The sequence below is a fragment of the Sturnus vulgaris genome, chromosome 27 (assembly GCF_052056855.1).
Source record: "Sturnus vulgaris isolate bStuVul1 chromosome 27, bStuVul1.hap1, whole genome shotgun sequence".
Classification (NCBI taxonomy): Eukaryota; Metazoa; Chordata; class Aves; order Passeriformes; family Sturnidae; genus Sturnus; species Sturnus vulgaris.
In genome coordinates, this window is record NC_142269.1 from 4,556,527 (window position 1) to 4,574,714 (window position 18,188).

General features: G+C 55.3%; 1 protein-coding gene and 1 long non-coding RNA gene across 3 annotated transcripts in view; one reads left to right on the forward strand and one right to left on the reverse strand.

Moving 5' to 3' along the window:
- Positions 1–13,622, forward strand: part of CDK12 (cyclin dependent kinase 12) — a 28,556-nt gene extending 14,934 nt beyond the window's left edge. The window contains exons 8-14 of one of the 2 annotated variants that reach the window (XM_014885457.2): positions 486–587; positions 1,799–1,876; positions 2,577–2,693; positions 4,005–4,136; positions 5,168–5,382; positions 7,470–7,910; positions 10,207–13,622. In XM_014885457.2, coding sequence (XP_014740943.2) covers positions 486–587; positions 1,799–1,876; positions 2,577–2,693; positions 4,005–4,136; positions 5,168–5,382; positions 7,470–7,910; positions 10,207–10,886 — 1,765 coding nt within the window. In that variant the 3' untranslated portion in view covers positions 10,887–13,622. Of the gene's footprint in view, positions 1–485; positions 588–1,798; positions 1,877–2,576; positions 2,694–4,004; positions 4,137–5,167; positions 5,383–7,469; positions 7,911–8,687; positions 9,230–10,206 lie in introns of those variants that run through there. The other variant, XM_014885456.2, reaches the window with a different exon arrangement.
- Positions 13,623–14,684: 1,062 nt separating this feature from the next.
- On the reverse strand, positions 14,685–18,022 carry LOC148221078 (uncharacterized). The gene is made up of 2 exons (XR_015808608.1): positions 17,956–18,022; positions 14,685–15,453 (listed from the first exon to the last, which is right to left on the reverse strand). It is a non-coding gene; the product is annotated as an uncharacterized LOC148221078 (long non-coding RNA).
- Positions 18,023–18,188: the final 166 nt, after the last annotated feature.

The following is an 18,188-nucleotide window of genomic DNA, read 5'->3' on the forward strand; positions in this document are numbered from 1 at the left end:
AGGGTGGGATGAGTTTTTCTTCTTAATATCCACATCATCCCTCACTTGGAAGTCCTGACAGATTATTTTCAGTGGTGTCATCCAGCTATTGGACAAATACACTCCTGGCTGGTGTTAATAACTCTTCATTAGAAGAGCAGCTCAGAAGGAGCCAAAACTTCTTCTCTGCTTGCCCTTGACCTGCCCTGGAGCAGGTTTTGCTCCAAGATCAGTCACTGTTCAGTGATGGCAGCCTGCTGAGGGTCAGGGATTTTCAGTCTTGGGTACCTACAACAAATCCTGATTCCTGTAAAATCCTGTAAAGTCCATGGTACTTCCTCAGCTGTTTTTAACTCAGCCTGGTGCTCTGGAAGTGCAGACACTTGAAATTCCCCCCCCGTGCTGCCACCAGCAGGTGTAAGTGCATCTGGGAGGTAAAAAGGAGCACTTTTTCAGGCTTTTGTGGCGAGTTTTTATTTGGTTTTTTTTTGTTTGTTTGTTTGCAGCCGTCCCTACACCAACAAAGTGATCACGTTGTGGTACCGACCCCCGGAGCTGCTGCTGGGGGAGGAGCGTTACACCCCTGCCATCGACGTGTGGAGCTGTGGGTGAGTCCTGCTGGGCTGATCCCAGCTCCTGAGCATTCCTGGGGCAGCTGCTCCTTCATCTGGGCCAATTCCCACAGCTGGGTCTGTGCAGGGTGTCAGGATGAGACAGGAATGCTGCACAGTGCTGTGCTGTGAGGGACAGGATGTGTCCCCTCGTTAAAATCACTTAGTAAATCTCCTAGAATGAGGAGTTCTAAAAAGTTTTCAAAAGGAGTTTTCAAAACTATTTCACTTGGTTTTGAAATGAGAAAAGGTAAAAAATAATTTTTTCATTATTTAAAATGGAAATCAATCTGATGTTGATGTTCCCTTGAGATCAAGAGGGGTGACACAGCCCTGGAAGAGTGACACATTTGCTCTGTGCTGCTCACTCCATCAGTGTATTTTTTAGAGAATTTTTCTCTAGCCTCTTCAAGTTTTTGGTTACCACTATGTCTTTTTTTCAGCTAAAACATTTCTAAGTGGAGATTTCTATTTCAGGAAGTTTCAGTGGTACAGGAAGCCTGGGGAACAGGAGTCTGGGCAGTTCAGCCACCAAGAGGGAGCATTTTCCCAAGAGGCTGAATTCCCCAGAGTGTGCACATCCCACTGGGATGTTCCTTCAGCAGGGTTTATAACACAAAGAGAGATTGGGAAAACCAGTAATTAATAATAATTTGTGATTGTGAGGCCCAGTTACTGTTCAGTTCCTGTTCCACATGCATGGGGTTATTCCCATTCCAGCCTGCATCCCCCAGCGACTTCTGGCACTGATTCCTGGTGGATTAAGAGGAGATGTTGAGGGCTCAGAGGTTCTTCCTCTCTCCTCTTTCCCTCCCAGCTGTACAAGAGCTCTGTGTGCACAAACCCAGCTCCTCACAGGCAGCTGGGGATGGCTTGGGCCAACAGAGGGAAGTTGAAAACCCAAACAAAAGCTGAACCTGGAGGAAACGAGAGCTCTGAGCTCTTTTCTCCTGTCACATTGACACATCCTCCTTTCCCTGCAAAGAGTTAACGTGTCAGGGGCTTCCTGCACAGAGCAGCCACTTGCAGGAGGTGATTCCCAGGAGCCCGGGGCTGGGGACTCCATACACACAGGTCACTTTGTCACTACAAGCCCTGATGCAAATCACTCTCCTCGGGCAAAGCTGCTCCCCGGCACAAACGCTGCCGTGTTCAGACGCTCATCCCCAGGGTTTGCTGTCGTGACCTCTTGCTTTTCCTCCTTCCAGCTGTATCCTCGGGGAACTGTTTACAAAGAAGCCTATTTTTCAAGCCAATCTGGAACTGGCTCAGCTTGAATTAATCAGGTAAAGCTTTGCACATGCATGTCTGTGAGGGGAGGTGCTGCAGGAGCTGCTCGTGCACACAGGCAGCGAGTTAGGAGGGCCCTCGTTCTCTCACCTGCCTGGAAAAAAAAAGGATCAGGAATACCTGGGAATGCAAATGGGAATAGTCAGGTGTCCACACCTGCATCAGGTGTGTGGGTGCTGATTTATGTACCCTCAGTAAACCTTGCTGTTTGCTGAGTGCAAAAATCACAAACCTGAATTGCTTCTCACACTGGAAGTTTGAATCCTGGAATGGTTTGGGATGAAAGGAACCTTAAATCCCATCCAGTGCCAGCCCTGACGTGGACAGGGACACCTCCCACTGTCCCAGGTTGCTCCAAGCCCTGACCAACCTGGCCTTGGACACTGCCAGGGTGGTCACAGCTTCTCTGGGCAACCTCTGCCAGAGCCTCACCACTCTTACTGTAAAAATACTAAAATTTAGCTAGTTTGGAAAGCTTAAAGTAAAAAACATTAAAATCTATAGTAAGAAAAATAAAATATCATCGTTTTAAATGGTTTATAAACTCGACCTCAGCACTTTCCTCTTCCCAATACCTCCCTTTTCAACACCTCATCTGAGCTGTGCCCAGCCCTGGGTTATTCCTGTTTGAGAGATGTTTTCCCTGGGGTTGGTGGCTGTGTTCCACCTGGCTGACCGTGTTTCCCTGCTCCCCAGCCGGCTCTGTGGGAGCCCCTGCCCGGCAGTGTGGCCAGATGTCATCAAGCTGCCCTACTTCAACACTATGAAGCCCAAGAAGCAATACCGGCGGCGCCTGCGTGAGGAGTTCTCCTTGTGAGTCCCCACGGGCTGGGCTGGGCTCTGTGCCCCCTCCAAACCCCCCAGAGAGGTTCCCTGGGGCTGGGCTGGGCTCTGTCCCCTCTCCAAACCCCCCAGAGAGGTTCCCTGGGGCTGGGCTGGGCTCTGTGCCCCCTCCAAACCCCTCAGCCACCTCCAGAGAGATTCTCTGGGGCTGGGCTCTCTGTCCCCTCTTCAAACACCTCAAAGAAGTTCTCTGGGGCTGGGGACTGGGCTGGGAATCCTCCTGGGAGTGTGGAACAGGGGGCTGGGCGCTCTGTCCCCTCTCCAAACCCTTCACCCCCTCCAGAGAGGTTCTCTGGGGCTGGGGGCTGCACTGGGCTCCCTGTCCCCTCTCCAAACCCCTCAGAGAGGTTCCCTGGGGCTGGGCTGGGTTCTGTCCCCTCTCCAAACCCTTCATCTGCTCCCAGAAAGGTTCCCTGGGGTTGGGGACTGCCCTGGGAGCTCTCCTGGAATTGTGGAACTTCAGGGGGCTGAGCTCCCTTTTCCCATCACCAAACCCCTCATCTTCCCTCCAGAGAGGTTCCCTGGGGCTGAGGGTGCACTGGGAACCCTCTTGGAAGTGTGGAACTTGATGGGGATGTTCTCTTGGTCAGAAGGGGGAAGAAGACTGAAAGAGACAATGCCCAAGAACTTTTATTTTTGTCTCATATTTATTACTATATTTTTAAAAGCATTAAATTGAAAACCTTTCACTATGTGAAATTATGCATTTTTATTTTGACTACACACTCGTGACTTTAACATCACTCAAGTTTTGAAGCCTTTTCCAAGGCTTTAAGTCAGAAGCAGTGTTCTGGGGGTCAGTGTTAGAAAGCACAGAAAGTTCAAAACTCTCAGGGTTCTGGGCTGTGAAATAATCTGGTGGCAGTTGTGGCAGAGGTGCTTCTCATAAATGGCAAAATATAGAGTGGAAATATCATGGAATATCCTCAGCTGGGAGGGACCCACAGGGATCATCCAGTGCAGCTCCTGGCCCTGCACAGACACCCCAGAATTCCCACCCTGTCCAAACTCTCCTGGAGCTCTGCCATCCTCAGGGCTGTGCCCATTCCCTGAGGACTCTGTTCAGTGCCCAGCACCCTCTGGGGGGGGGGAAGAACCTTTCCCAAAATCCATCCTAAACCTCCCAGGCACAGCTCCAGCCACCCCTGGTTCCTGCCCTGCTGCTGCATCTCTGAACTGTGGCTGTGTGGATTCCCCTTAGGCCTGAGGTGTCCCTCTGACACCGAGCTTTTCCACACATTTTCCAGGAACTCATCCATGTTTTCCCCACTCTCCCCACAGCATCCCCTCGTCTGCCCTGGACCTGCTGGACCACATGCTGACCCTGGACCCTGGCAAACGCTGCACAGCAGAGCAGGCCCTGCACAGTGACTTCCTGAAGGACGTTGACCTCAGCAAAATGGCACCTCCAGAGTAAGTCCCAGCTGCCACCCCCCCACCATGAGCCTTGGGAGGCAGACAAGGTGGTTTTTTCAGTGAAAATTATGATTTCTGGGTTCTTCTCTCATCTCTGCCCTTGTATTTGGTCATGTGGTTGAGCAAATGGCTTTTCCCGTGCCGGGTTTATAAAGCCCAGTTTAATGTTTGTGAGATGCTCTAAAGCAGGAGTGTGCTCTGTGTGCAGGAGTAGATGTAGCACAGCCCCATCTCTGCCATGGAGAGCTGCTCAGGCCTCATTAAGGCTGTGTGTTAATTGACTGCCAAGGTTGAGCAGTGTCACTCAGTTTTCTCTCACTCCAATCAAGCAGATGATAAAACTGTACCTGGTCTGTGTGAAAATGCAGCCACAGCTTTTGAGATCCCCGTTTGCTTCAGTGTTTCTCAAGGAAGGGCCTTTCCTAACGCTCCCAAACTCCAGAGCTTGATGGAATTGCTCTCCTTGGTTTTGTGTGCCCTGCAGTGAGACCCCAGCACATTCAGGGATGAGATCCCAGTGCAAGTAAATGATTTTTACACTGCCTTTCCTGGCTCTAGGACCTGCCCCTTCCTGTGCTGGTCTGGCTGCAGTCAGGGATCATGGAATCCCAGGATGGTTTGGTTGGAAGGGACTTTAAAACTCCTCCAGTTTTGAATGGGGGACATCTTTCACTATCCCAGCTTGCTCCAACGTGGCTTGGACACTTCCCAGCTTCTCTGAGAAACCCATTCCAGCCCTTCAGCACCCTCACAGGGAGGAATTTCTTCCCAAAATCCCTTCCCGAGTCTTCTCCATCTGTAAAAGTGGAGCAACATTGCATGGATCTACAAAACTGCATCCTTAAACCCCATCCAGTGCCAGGGGCAGGGACACCTCCCACCATCCCAGGCTGCTCCAAACCCGCATCCAACCTGCCCTTGGACACTTCCAGGGACACCCACAGCTTCTCTGGGCTGCACTGAGGGCTCGCTGTGGGTTCTGAGCATTTCCATGGTTTCCCTGCCATGTTTTTCCCCTCTCTTTTCAGCCTCCCCCACTGGCAGGATTGCCACGAGCTGTGGAGCAAGAAGCGGCGGCGGCAGCGGCAGAGCGGGATGGCCGTGGAGGAGCCCCCGGTATCAAAAGTTTCTCGGAAAGAAACTACCTCTGTTACAAGCACAGACACTGTGAAAAACAACAGCAGTCCTGTGCCCCCCCAGCCTGCCCAGCTCAAAGCAGAGCCTGGTGCTGCAGATGCAGTAGGTCAGTGCCCACCTGGGTCTGGAAAAGGTTCCCAGTGTGTTCCCTCCCTGGTTTGTGTCTGGTTTTTTTTTGTTTTGTTTTTTTTTTTTAAGCCAGTCTGGTTCTTTCACCTCTAATTCTGTAGAAAGGGCATTCCAGGCTCTTCCTGTCCTCATTTCTTTTATTCTTTTTTTTTTTTTTCTCCTCTCTCTGCTGTGAAGACGCAGAAGGTTCTGTCTGGTCTTCAGAAGTCGCTGATGAGCTGACTGTGAATTTGTTCTGAGCTGTGTTATTAGTTCTAAAAGAGGCTGAATGATGAAAGGAGTCGTTGAGTCACCTCAGCCAGTGGAGGAACAAATCATAGGAGTCATAGGTTGGAAGGTGGAGCCACATCCAGGGTGTGCAAATGAGCTGAAGTTTGAGATTGTTGATAAATTATATGAAGGTTAGGTGTGGGAAATGTACCAAAATGTACATTATTGCACTTTGCTGCAGAAAATTTCATCCAGACTGGCAGGACCTGGACTTGTGCACTGTTCCAAGCAGTGACCAACCCCCCCCGTGTCCAGAAAATAGTTGGAGGGGAGGAATGTGGATTTACACAAAGCTGCCCTGATTGTTCTGGAGAAGCCTTACAAAAACCCAGATATGGGCTGAGGCTTCCTTTGTGTCCAATGCTGTGCTGACAAGTAATGGGGAAGACAGTTCTTGCTCCAGGGAATGCACAATCCATGTGTTCAGTGAAACATGGCAGATGGACAAAAGGTGGTGCTTGGATTAACAAACAGCTGGGAAAAGAATGTCCCCTTCTCCATTGCCTACCAGCAAGAGAAGCTCCATTTTAAGCTGCTGAAACCAAACCCTTGCACCCTTATTCCCAAAAAGTTCCAGCGTCACTGTCAGTGTGAAGGGACACCCTTGTCACTTGTCATTGGGCTGTGAAGGGAGGTGATGCCACTCCCAGGATGTATTTTAGGATAACCTGGATCCTTGCAGGTCAGGACAAGAGTCCTGTGATCCCAGGCCAGCTCCCAGCAAGGAATTGCCTTCTGCTTGACCTAATTCCTGGTGCTGTGTCAGGGAACACGCCCTTCCTCCATCCCAAAGAGCAGCTCAGCCCCATCCTGGGAAGCCTTCCCAGTGCAGGGGGCAGTGCTTTGGGTCTGGGGGGGTCTCAGGAGGGGCCAAGCTGTGATTGCCCTGCTGTGGGCTCAGGGCTTCCATTGCCATCCTCACCCTCCCTGCCATAGCCTGGTATCCTTGGGGTGCCCCCATTTCCCAAACCTGGGAATGGGATGGTTTGAGCTGATTCTGAGCAGCAGCCACGTGTGCTGTGGCTCTGGGGAGGTTTGGGGCAGTGCAGGTGCAGCTCTGTGGGTGTGCAGAGGTTTTTGGGGAGGTTTGGGGCAGTGCAGCACAGCTCTGTGGGTGTGCAGAGGTTTTTGGGGAGGTTTGGGGCAGTGCAGCACAGCTCTGTGGGTGCAGTGTGTGTGCAGTACCACGGGGTGCTGCTGCCGTGCCACCATGGCTGGGAGCGCTGGCACATCCCAAAATCCTCCTCACACAGCATCCCTGCCTTCCCCCAGCCTGGGGACACCGACATGGGGTGTTCAAGGGCTGGGGGACGTGGAGAAGGGGTCTTCAGTGCTGGGGATGTGGATCTTGGCTGTGGGACATGGAAAAAGGGTGTTCCTGGCTGTGGGATGTAGAAAAGGGGTGTTCAGGGCTGGGGGATGTGGATCTCGGCTCTGGGATGGGGAGCAGGTGTTCCTGGCTATGGGATGTGGAGAAAGGATGCTCCTTGCTGTGAGATGTGAATCATGGCTCTAGGACACGGAGAAGGGGTGATCCTGGTTTTGGGATGTGAAGAAGGGGTGTTTATTGCTATGGGATGTAGATCATGGCTGTGGGACGTGGAAATGGGGTGTCCATTGCTGGGTGATGTGGATCATGGCTCTGGGACATGGGGAAGGGCTGTTCATTGCTCTGGGACGTGGATAAGGGATATTTATTGCTCTGGGACGTGGGGAAGGGCTGTTCATTGCCCCATGCACTCCCAAGATCCCAAACCTCACCTCCCCGCCCGTGCTCCCCCGTGTGTCCCGCAGGCCTGGGCGACATCACCCAGCAGCTGAACCAGAGCGAGCTGGCCGTGCTGCTGAACCTGCTGCAGAGCCAGACCGACCTGAGCGTGCCACAGATGGCCCAGCTGCTCAACGTGCACTCCAACCCCGAGATGCAGCAGCAGCTGGAGGCTCTCAACCAGTCCATCACGGCCCTGACCGAGGCCACGGCGCAGCAGCACCACGAGCCCCCGGCGGCGGCCGAGGAAGCCATAGAGGAGCCGCCCACGGAGGTGCCCGAGGAGCAGCAGACTCCAGAGGCAGCCAGCGCTCAGGGAGACATGCAGAACGTGCTGGCAGTTCTGCTCAGTCAGCTCATGAAGAGCCAGGAGCCTGGGATAACCCTGGAGGAGAGCAACGGGGAGAAGAGCAACGAGCAGCGGGGGCCCAGGAAAACCCCGACGAGGCATCCCGAGGAGAGCACAGGTAAATGAATGAACCACACCTGGTGGGAGCGGTGAGAGCAGCCCAGGGAGTGCTGCTGGTTGAGCTGCAGCCAGGAATGAGGCCTTGGAGTGCTGGGAGAGAGGCAGCAGAGGAGTGGATGGGAGGAGGGAAAGGGGTAGGATGTGAAGAGAAAAGAGCCTCACCCCCTCCCTGTGGTAAGTGCTGGACTGCTCAGGAGGTTGAACAGCTGCAAACAGCCCAAAGAGGCAAATATTACCCTAAAATCCATGAGTGCTCCGCTGTGAGTGAGCCAGTGAAGATGAATTGGAGGTCTTGGGGTTTGCCCAAAAATGCAAGGGAAGTTTGGAGGGTCAGTTCTTCCTCAACCCCCCCAGCAATCAGTTTGCAGGTCCAGGGAGTTTTTTTGCACAAGATGCTGCTGCATCTCTGCGTTTTTTCCCAGCTCTTTTTCACCATCCCCTCCCTGCCCTCTTGAAAAAAAATAAATAAATGGACGTGCAGAGATGATTTTAAAGAGTTTAAACAGTGATGAGTGCTGAAGGGAGGGATAGTGGCAGCTGTGTAGGTAAACCCTGAGCATCCACAAGTGCCTGGTTCTACCCGGAGCTAATTTTGAGCCCTAAAACTCAGCAGCTCCTGAAGCTGAACCAAACTCCTGCTTCTTATAGCGAGACTTAAAAAAAAAAAAACCCTGCTTGTGTCAGTGAGCTCTCGGATTTCCTTTCCAAAGGTGAGTGTAAATGTCTCCATGTCTTTTTTTTTTTTTTGTTTCTGTTGATTTTTTGAATTTATTAGCAACAGCCTGTGACGACCTCACCAAATTGTAGAAGCGCCTCCTGAGTATGTCTCAGACTCTCCGGGGAGCCTGTTTTGGCCCGATCCCACCTCCTGCAATGTAGCTGAACGTGCTGTGTTCTCGTGCCTTCAACACCCGCCCACCACGAGCCAGTTGTGATCGTGCTTTTTTTTTTTTTTTTTTTTTTCTCCTCCGTTTTTTTTTTTTTTTTTTTTTTTTTTTTTTGTTGTTGTTGTTGTTGTTGCCCTAGTCCTGGAAGATAACTAGGTTACTGTAGAGCAGATGGAATTCGATGCCGTTGTTCTCTGTTGATAATTCTTTGGAATGATTTGCTGTCCCCCAGATCAGCTTGGCTTTACAAATTTTACCTGAAGATTGTTTTGGTTTTTTGTTTTTTTTTTTTTCTTTTTTTTTTTCGTTGTTGTTTTATTTTTCTGGATTTCAATACAATCTAGTTTTCAAAGTGGACTGACGGATACGGGTGGAGGGGTGGTCCTGGAAGACTACTGGTTTTCACAATAAAGTTTGACCTTTTTAATAACCAGTTTTGCCAATGATTTGAGGATCTGATTCCAACAAGGTGTCCGTGGGCTCTGCCATCGCCAGTAATTCCTTCCCCCGTGGGCGAGGGAGAGGAGGCAGCTCAGGTCTGTGTTGCTCCAGAGGAGGCAGGGCTGGTTTTGGGAGTGGAGCAGGTCGTGTCCCCTCCCTGCCGTGGTGTCACCTGCCGTGGTGTCACCTGCAGCCCCAGGGGGAGCTCAGTGCTCTGCTCCCTCTCCCACCCCCCTGTTTGTGCTTCCTGACAGGCTGGGACAGAGCAGGGGGGCCCGGGGGTGACTGAGCTCTGTTCTTCCCGGAGGAAAACAAACCCTGATTTGGGAGGAGATCGGCGGTGAAGGGACGGGGGGGGAGGCAGCAGAAGGTTTTTTTTTTTTTTCTCGTGCTCAGGCCAGTCTGTTCATTCGTGCCAATATTTGAGGGGCTCGAGCTTGTTTTGGATTCTGTGTCCAAGGCGGGGCAGCAGGGCTGGGGTGGCCGGGGGGCGGTCAGTGGGTGCCCTGCTGCCCTCGGGGTGCCAGGGGGGCACTCAGGAGCTGGCAGCCGTGTGCTGGGCTCGGCTTTGTGTTTGCCCGATCCAGCACAGCCCCGGCCACGCTCCCTGAGCCGCTCCTGGAGCCGGGGCCGGGCGGGGCTGGCCCCGGGGGGAGCCGGGGCTGGCGAGTGGCTCCACATCTGCCTCCTGCTCGGGATTAGCCTTTGATCCAGGAGCAGGAATTCCCTGCACGGGTGCCCAGGTGTTAGGACAGCTGTTGTCGGCGAGTTGGGTGCGCGGGGGCCGGGGCCAAAGCGTTAATGAACATTGTTAATGAACCTCCCCGCCAGCGTTCAAACTCTTCCCTCCGCCTCTTCCCAGAGCATCCCAGAGCGGGCGGCCTCGGCAGGGATTGGTTTGATTTGCTTAGAAATGTGCTTTGTGTGTGTTTGAAACGCTGTTTAAAAGAAGTCACCCTTCCACAGCGTGTCCTCCTGGCATTGTCCCACCAGAGAAGAGACCCCCCGAGCCCCCCGGACCGCCGCCGCCTCCTCCCGTGCCCGAAGGGGATCTCTGCAGTGCAGCCCAGGAACTGAACCCGGCCGTGACGGCTGCGCTGCTCCAGCTCCTTTCCCAGCCCGACCCGGAGCCGCTCGGCCACGCCACGCAGGAGCCACCGGACTACGGCCACTGCCAGCCCGGCAGGACTTACAGCACCGACAGCTCCGAGGGCGGATTCGGTGCCGAGGAGCTCAATCCGGGCCAGACTCTGCTAGAACCTTCTGCCCAACCCTTGGGGAAAAGCAGGACCTTCATGGGCTCCGTGAGCCACCTCGGGGAGAGCAGCAGCTACCAGGGCACGGGCTCGGTGCAGTTCCCGGGGGACCAGGACCTGCGCTTCGCCAGAGTCCCCGTCAGCATCCACTCGCTCGGGCAATCCTTCAGCAAATCCGACGGGAGCAACAACAACGCGCTGCTACACCCCGAGGCCAAAATGCAGAGTTACGGCGACCTGGGGCCGGGAACGGCCGCTCCCAGTGCAGGAGCAGGAGCAGCTCCCGGCTGGGGTGCCCCAACCCAGGCAGCGTCTTCCTATGGGAAGACATTCCGAGGGCCTGGCCGAGTGCCTCCGCGGGGGGGGCGGGGCCGGGGGGTTCCCTACTGAGATTCCCGGGATCCCCCCCTTGCCTCTCCTCCTTTAGCCACAGGACTTGATTTTTTTTTTTTTTTTTTTTTTTAATTTTTTTTTTTTTTTTTTTTTTTTTTTGGCCAGAGCAAGGTCTCGTCTGCATTTCAGCTGCTGCAGAGCTCCCTGGGCATCCCTCCCTCCCTCGGGAGCTGCCAGAGGGTCCCCACTGGCCTCCCGTGCTTGGTTAGTGACAAAAATAATCCCAACCCTGCAGCAAACTGAGCCAGGAGAGGGGGGGATTGATGGATTGATGGAAAAGTAGGAATGGAAGGAAGAAGAAATTTAAAAAATGCTGTTTCCCCAAGTTGGGCACTGGAGTTTGCAGTGGGTCAGGGAGGGCTGGGGGCAGGCTGCTTCCCAAAGTGTTTTTTGTCGTTGTTGTTTTGTTTGTTTTCCCCGTTTCCTTAAGAAAAAAAAAAAAAAGAAAAAACAGATGAAAAGGGGAATTTATTGATGCAGAGGCACCTGGATGGGTTATCCCAGCAGTGGGGACCTGGGATGTGACGCTGGTTGTGTTCAATTTATCCAATGTTGTTTTCTTTCCATAAAGCATCCAATTTTCCCTCTGCTCCAGGGCCAGTCCTGTCCCCTGTGACAGCAGCCTTAGTACATTGATTTTTTTGGGAAGGGTCTCTGGGTGTTGGATCCTTCCTGCTGTAACTTGGCAGTGGGAATTGTCTTTTTTATTTTGTCTTATATTTTTTTTTAACTTTTTTTTTTTTTTTGAGAGCCGAGGAGAACACCTCCCTGAAAAACAGGGATTTCTGTCAAATGTAACTTCCAGAACACTTCAAGAATAAAAAAAAAAAGAAACAAAAATCCCATCATCTGGTGGGATTTGCCACCAGATGGGAATGATTTGTCCCCAGAATCCTGGGCTGGTGCTGCCCATCCTGCCGAGGTCGGTGGCATCTGAGCCCTTTGAGGTTTTCCAGGTGTTCCTGTGTCATTTCCATGAGCATATTTCTATTTTTGTTGTTGTCAAGGAAGTATTTACGATGGATTTTCTCCTCCCACAGACCCTTGCGCTGTTCATTTCAATGAGACTTAAAAAGAGATGAATAAAACAAAGGTACCTATTTATCAGCTTTTTTTTTTTTTTTTTTTTTTTTCCCCAAATAGGCCTTTCCTATGGAAAACATTTAATTTTAGAGCCAACAGTTCTGGAGTGTTAAAGGGGAGGGGAATTTTGGGTTGGGCTGAGAGACTTTCTTGTTACTAACAGGATTTAATTTCTTTTTTTATACAGAGAGATAAATTTAAATAAATGCACCTGAATAGGTGATGCTTCTCCACCTGGGGAGATCCTGCCTTACCCAGCTTTGCCATGGGAGGGAGGAAGGAAGGGAGAGAAATTAAATATATAGATATATTTTTTATTTTTATTTGCTGGTGCTGTGCAGGGACCACTGGCTCCCAGCACTGAGGAGTGATGCTGTTTGCAGAATTCCCACTGGAAATTTGTAGGGTTTGGGATTTTTTTTTTTGGTTGGTTTGTTTTTGTTTTTTTTTCTTTAATGTAGTTCATGCCTGATGTGCAGAGAGAAAAGAAAAGAGACGTTGTGAGACACAGAGTGCACTGAACCCACCGAGGGGCTTTAGGGGGGTTTCATTTCTCTATTTTCCCTTTTCCTGGCACCAGCTCCAGGCTGCCATGGAGCTGCTGCTGTTCCCTTTCTTCCCAGTCCCATCCTCTTTGGAAGGAAAAGTCTCGTTCCTGTGCTGAATCCCCTTAGGAAGCCGATGCCTATTTATTGTCTCTCCAAACTGGCACATTCCCAGGAAAGCTGCCGGGAACGAGGCGTCCTCTCCTCGTGCTGGTGTCATCCTGGCTTTGGGGCCCCACGTTGGGGTGGCTGGTCCCAGTTTAGGGGTCATCGGTCCCAGTTGAGGGTGGCCTTTCCCAGCTGGGTCTCCCTAAGCCCAGTCTGGCACGGGGCTGGGAAGGGGCCGAGGGTCTGGCAGGGGCTGTGAGGGCTCCTGTCCCCTGTCCCTTGTCCCCTCTCCAGTGAGGGATGGACAGCCCAGGCATTGTTCCCTGCTCTGGTGGCCGGTGGCAGCTGCCAGCTGTCCCCAGGGGCCCTCAGGGCTCCTTGGAAGGTGATTCCTCCATTCCTCTCTGAGTCTCCAGCCTCTCCGGGGAAGGACCCGTCATTCCAGTCCCGGTGGCTTTTCCTAACTGGTCCCAGCACGAGCCTTTCAATCCCTGCCAGGGCCACGGGGTCTGGGGGGGACCAGCCTGGCCAGGTCCTGGGTGGCCTGTGGGACCATTCCTGCCTCCCATCACCTCTTTTTCTTTTATTTCCCCCCCACCCTTTTATTATTATTATTTTTTAATTTTACCTTTTTCCCATTGCTCTGCACAAGGAAGACAAAAGGATTCGCGGTGTTGGGTGGGATTTGTGCATTTGGAAGGATTTAACGTGGTGCAGTTACAGACAAGGGGGTGAGGACAGCTCCTCCCTCCTTCCCCCCATCCTGGCTCTGGGTTCAATCCCAAACTCTCCCCCTGTAGCAGTTCCCAGCAGAGAAGCCTCTGGTCAGACTCTTGCTGTACCTCTCCCGAGTTTCCTTTGGAGACTGAGCGCGCCTTTTTTCGGTTGTACCTTTGTCTCTGTACAGATATTTTGTAATATATTAAAATTTTTTTCTTTTCAGTTTATAAAAATGGAGAAGTGGAGATTGGAAAATTAAATATTTCCTGTTACTGTATCTTGCTTGCCTTTTGCTCCTTTGCTTCCCGTAGCCTTTGGAATCACACGGTAACTTGTGTTTTCCTTGGAAAGCTTTTTATTCCCTCCTGGTGAGAGGGGTGGGATTTGGCATTGCCAGCCTCTGCAAGCCCCCAGATTCCACTCTCTAATTAAGCTCCAAGCCATCATTAGCCCTGGGCTTCCCCCCACTCGAAGGGGTGTTTGTTGGTGGGAGATGCCCGAGCTGGAGCTGGGGATGGTTTGGTTAAGGTGAGAAAAAGAATCCTGGAGCTGATGGGAAGGCGAGAGAAGAGATGGTGCTGCAGGAAAGGGAAGGATTGAGGTTGAGATTTGGCCCCAATCCTTCTCCCAGCTCCTGGCAGCTTTGGGCACTGGAGAGGACCCCAGGGTGCTCCAGCCTGAGCCACCAGGGCAGGGGAGGGGAGCTGTGCCTGTGTCACCCCTTCCTCCACACAAACCCCTCCATGATTTTCTCGGTGCTGCTCCCAACCCCGTTGTGGCTCCCGAAGGACTCAGGAGGGTTTGTCCCAGGAATTTGGGATGGTGGGAGCCACGTGGGCCGGAGCTGCTCCCGGAATCGCCTCGGGGAAGCCAGAGGAGCTGCGGGTGCCCAAACCTCGATCCCCGCCGAGCCCGGCCGCCGTCTCCCGTTCCAGCCCCGGCTTTCTCGCTCTCCTTTCGCCTGGTTCCGATCCCTGCGCTGACACATCTTAAAATATATCCCTGTGCAGATGGTGGGGGGGTGGCGGCGGCGCCGGGCGCTTCCCGGTGCCTGGGAAAGCAGGAGCGAGCCCCCAGCGCCCACCCGGCCTCCCCTGATTTATGGAGGGGCAGCTGGGCCCCGTGCACTCGGCTGGATCCCTAATCCCTAATCCCTAATCCAGCCTCCTGCTCCCTGCCCGCGGCTCCGCCGGGCTCCGGGGCCTCACCCGGTGCGGCAGAAGGGACGCGATGCCACCCCGAGCTTCCTCACATCCCACCTTCCCTTCCCTCTGCCGGCAGACAAAGCCCCACGTGGCCCCGGCTCCTGCGGCATCCCGATCCAAAGGTGACCAGGCCGTTTTATCCCATTTAATTTATTTTGGCATTGAACTTCCTCGGCAGCAGCTGCCGTGCCAAATGGCCGGGGGCTGCCCGGAGCCGGCGCTGTAAATCTCCGGCGTTCGGCTCTTCCCGCTTGGATTCTGCTCGTTGGAGCCGCGGCTGCTCCATCCCGACATTCCTGGCTGCTCCATCCCAGCGTTCCCGACTCCATTCCCTCCAAATGTGGGGTCGGGCACAGCTCTCCTTCCTCCTCCTCATCCCCGCAGTGCCCTCACGGCCTTGGGGTTGTGCTGGTGGCACCATCCAGCTCCGCTGGCATCGGTGTCCGGAGTATCCCGGTGCTCCGGGCACGGCCCTTGGAGCCCAGCGCCTGCTCCGGGAATGGGGATGGAGATGGGATGCTGAGGAAGAGGAGGAGGAGGAAGATGAGGAACGGACCTTCCCATGGAGCAGATCCCCGCGGGACACCGGGATCCGGCCGGAATCTCCACCCGGAGCTGGCCTCGCACCTCCCGGCTGCAAGTCCCGGCGCACACGCGTGTGCCAGGGTGTGCGCACACCTGGGGTGGCACACGCGTGTTCACACGTGTCCGGGGGGGTGACTGTCACCAGGTGTCGCTCTCGGCACGGCCACCACCTCCCACCGCGTCCCCGTCCTCCTCCTCCTCCTCCTCCTCCTCCTCCTCTCCGGCTATATTTGTCCTTCCAGCTGCTCCGGCTGTCGGCATTAAAGGTTTTTCATCCAATTTAGACGTTTCCTTCCAAAAATCCGTTCACACCTTTCCCTGGCATTTGCAAAGGGGAAAGAAGAAAAGCATTGAGAAGGATAAAACCACCCAAAAAACCCCTTGGAGGTGTTGGAGGCCGCGGATGGGGGATGGAGGAGGTGTTGGGGTTGGGTTCTGGGGGGGAAGGATGGGGGTGTGAGACCCCCAGAATTACCCATCCCATGGCATCCTGCATTTTCCATCCCTTGGGATGAAGATGCCGCATTCTGAGGGCCCGGGTGGGTTTTTGGTTGGCAGCACAAGCACGGATGGGGTTTGGCGGGCCTGGATGGGGTGGGATTCCTTGGGCACGGTGTGTGTGGGGGGGGATGGCAGGGGGGTGGCACATTCCCTGTGCCATGGGGCCACCTGGCCGCGTCCCCTCGCACTGGCAGCTTGATTAAAAGGCGGCGCGGGCGGTGGCACAGCTGGTGCCTCCTGCCAGCACCCGGAGCGGGAAGCGCCCGCCATTAGCGGCTCCAATTAACGGCAGCGCGGAGCCGCCGCCGCCCCGGGGGTTCCCCAGCCCCGAGTGCCCCCCGGTGCCACCTCCCAGGGTCTCTGCAGCCAGGCTGGTGTCACCCACCCCGTGTCCCTGTCCCCGTGCCGTCGTGGTGGCAGCGCCAACACTCCCGTGCCGTTCTGTCGAGCCAGGGCTGAGCACGCCTCGATTTTGGGGACCTTCCCCTCGCTGCCACCACGTGCCACCTGCCATGCCCGGCCTGTGGGAGGGGACAGGCGGGATGACCCCACCCCAGCACCCCTGTGACCGTGGCGAGCACCCGGATGGGGACAAGGCCCCGGCGTGCCCGCGGTGGCAGCGGGGACAGGACCTGGCACCGCAGCCCGGGCGGGCACATCGCCCTCCCCGCTGCCACCGGCGCAGCTGAGCCAAGGCACGGGGGGGCTGTGCCTGCACGCTTTCACCTGCCATTTAATTGGATGTATTTTTAATTAATGGCGCCTCTGGGACCAACATGAGACAACATGATCTCTGAATAGGGGCAGGGGAGGAATTGGGGCCGCGGGAGGATTGGGCCGCCGGGTGCCCTTACGCGCCAAACGCTGCCATCAATCACCCCCTACTTTTCGGCTCTGGACTTTTGGCTGGGGCTCAAGGCGGGCTCCGGGGCCGCCCCCCGCTGCCGCCTGGCACTCGTGTGACGAGTGGCACGTCCTCAGCTGAGGTTGGCGATGGTGGTGATGGAAGCAGAGCCGCTCACCGCCGCTTTTGCCAGCAAATCCTGCCCCGAATCTGCTCTTGGGTGGATCCCTGGGTCACGGGGGGCATCTGGGGGGCTCCCAACCCCTCTGCCCCTCCACCACTAGGGTTCCCCGTGTCCCCATCGTTGTTTTGTCCCTCCCGCCTGGCTCTGGGGAGGGCACACAGCTGGCACCCACCTTCTGTCGCGGCCCCGGGGGGGCTCGGCCGGGCGGTGGTGCCGGGGCAGCTGCCCACCCCCGCCAGGGCCGCCGGGGCTGGCCCGTGGCAGGTGCCGCGGCGCAATGTAGGGCAGCATTAATATTTAGTGGCACTGGGGGGGTGGCACAGCTGCCTCCTGCGCTGGAATGCAGACGGCAGCCAGCGGGGACGGCGGCCACCACTGCCACCACAGCCCCTCGGCCACCACTGCCACCACACCCCCTCGGCCACCAGGGCCACCACACCCCCTCGGCCACTGCTCCTGCCACCTCACCTCCTCGGCCACTGCTACCACAAAACCCTCTTGGCCACCACAGTCCCCACGGCCCCATGCACCCCCAGCCTGCCCAGAGAAACGGGGGGCACACCACAGGGGGGGCACATCACGGGGGGCACAGCCCCCACAGATCTCAGATCTTGGCACATGGGACGTGCAAAGGTGGTGGCCAAACTCCAGGCCCTTGAAGCCACATGAAGTGGGATAGGAGGATGCTGGGGGTCCTAGCCTGGCTGTGCCATGGCCCTGGGCCAGCTCCTCAATGCTGGGGCAACCAGCCACAGTGCCACTGTGGTGTCGGGGTGATGGTGGCACACGGTGCCCTTGGTGTTTCCCGGGGAAGTGTGGTGTCACCAGAGGCCAGCCCCACGCCCTGTGACACCGGTGACAGCAGCCAGGGCTGGAGGGGTCGGACCCATCTTGTCTGGCATCCCTGGATGCTCTGCCAGGAGCAGGCGGGGCCTGGGCCACCAGTGCTTCTCCCTGGTGAGTGGTGGTGGTGGTGGCATGTGAGCCCTGGGGGCCACAGCCAGACCCTGACCATGGCCGGACCCTCACTATGGACAGACCCTCACCATGAAGAGACCCTCACTATGGACAGACCCTCACCAGGGACAGACCCTCGCCATGAACAGACCCTTGCCACACCAGAACCCTCAGCATGGTTCGACCATCATCACAGCCAGACCCTCGCTCTGACCAGACCCTCGCTCTGACCAGACCCTCGCTCTGACCAGACCCTTGCCATGGACCCTCACCATGGACCCTCACCATGGCCAAACCCTCCCCACGGCCGCATCCTCACCAGTCAAACCCTCACCTCAGCCGGACCCTCACACAGCCAGGCCCTCACCATCGCCATCTCCTGCCCATCCCCAGCCCAGGCCCGGCCCCGGCCGGAGCCTCGCGGTGCCCGGGCGGTGCGGGCGCGGTGCGGGCGCGGTGCGGGCGGTTGATTAGCGTGATTCCGGCATTGTGATGCAGAGGCGGTCGGGGCACCAGCTGCTCCTGCCCGGGTGTTTATTGTTACCTAGAGACGCCCCTGGCTCCCGC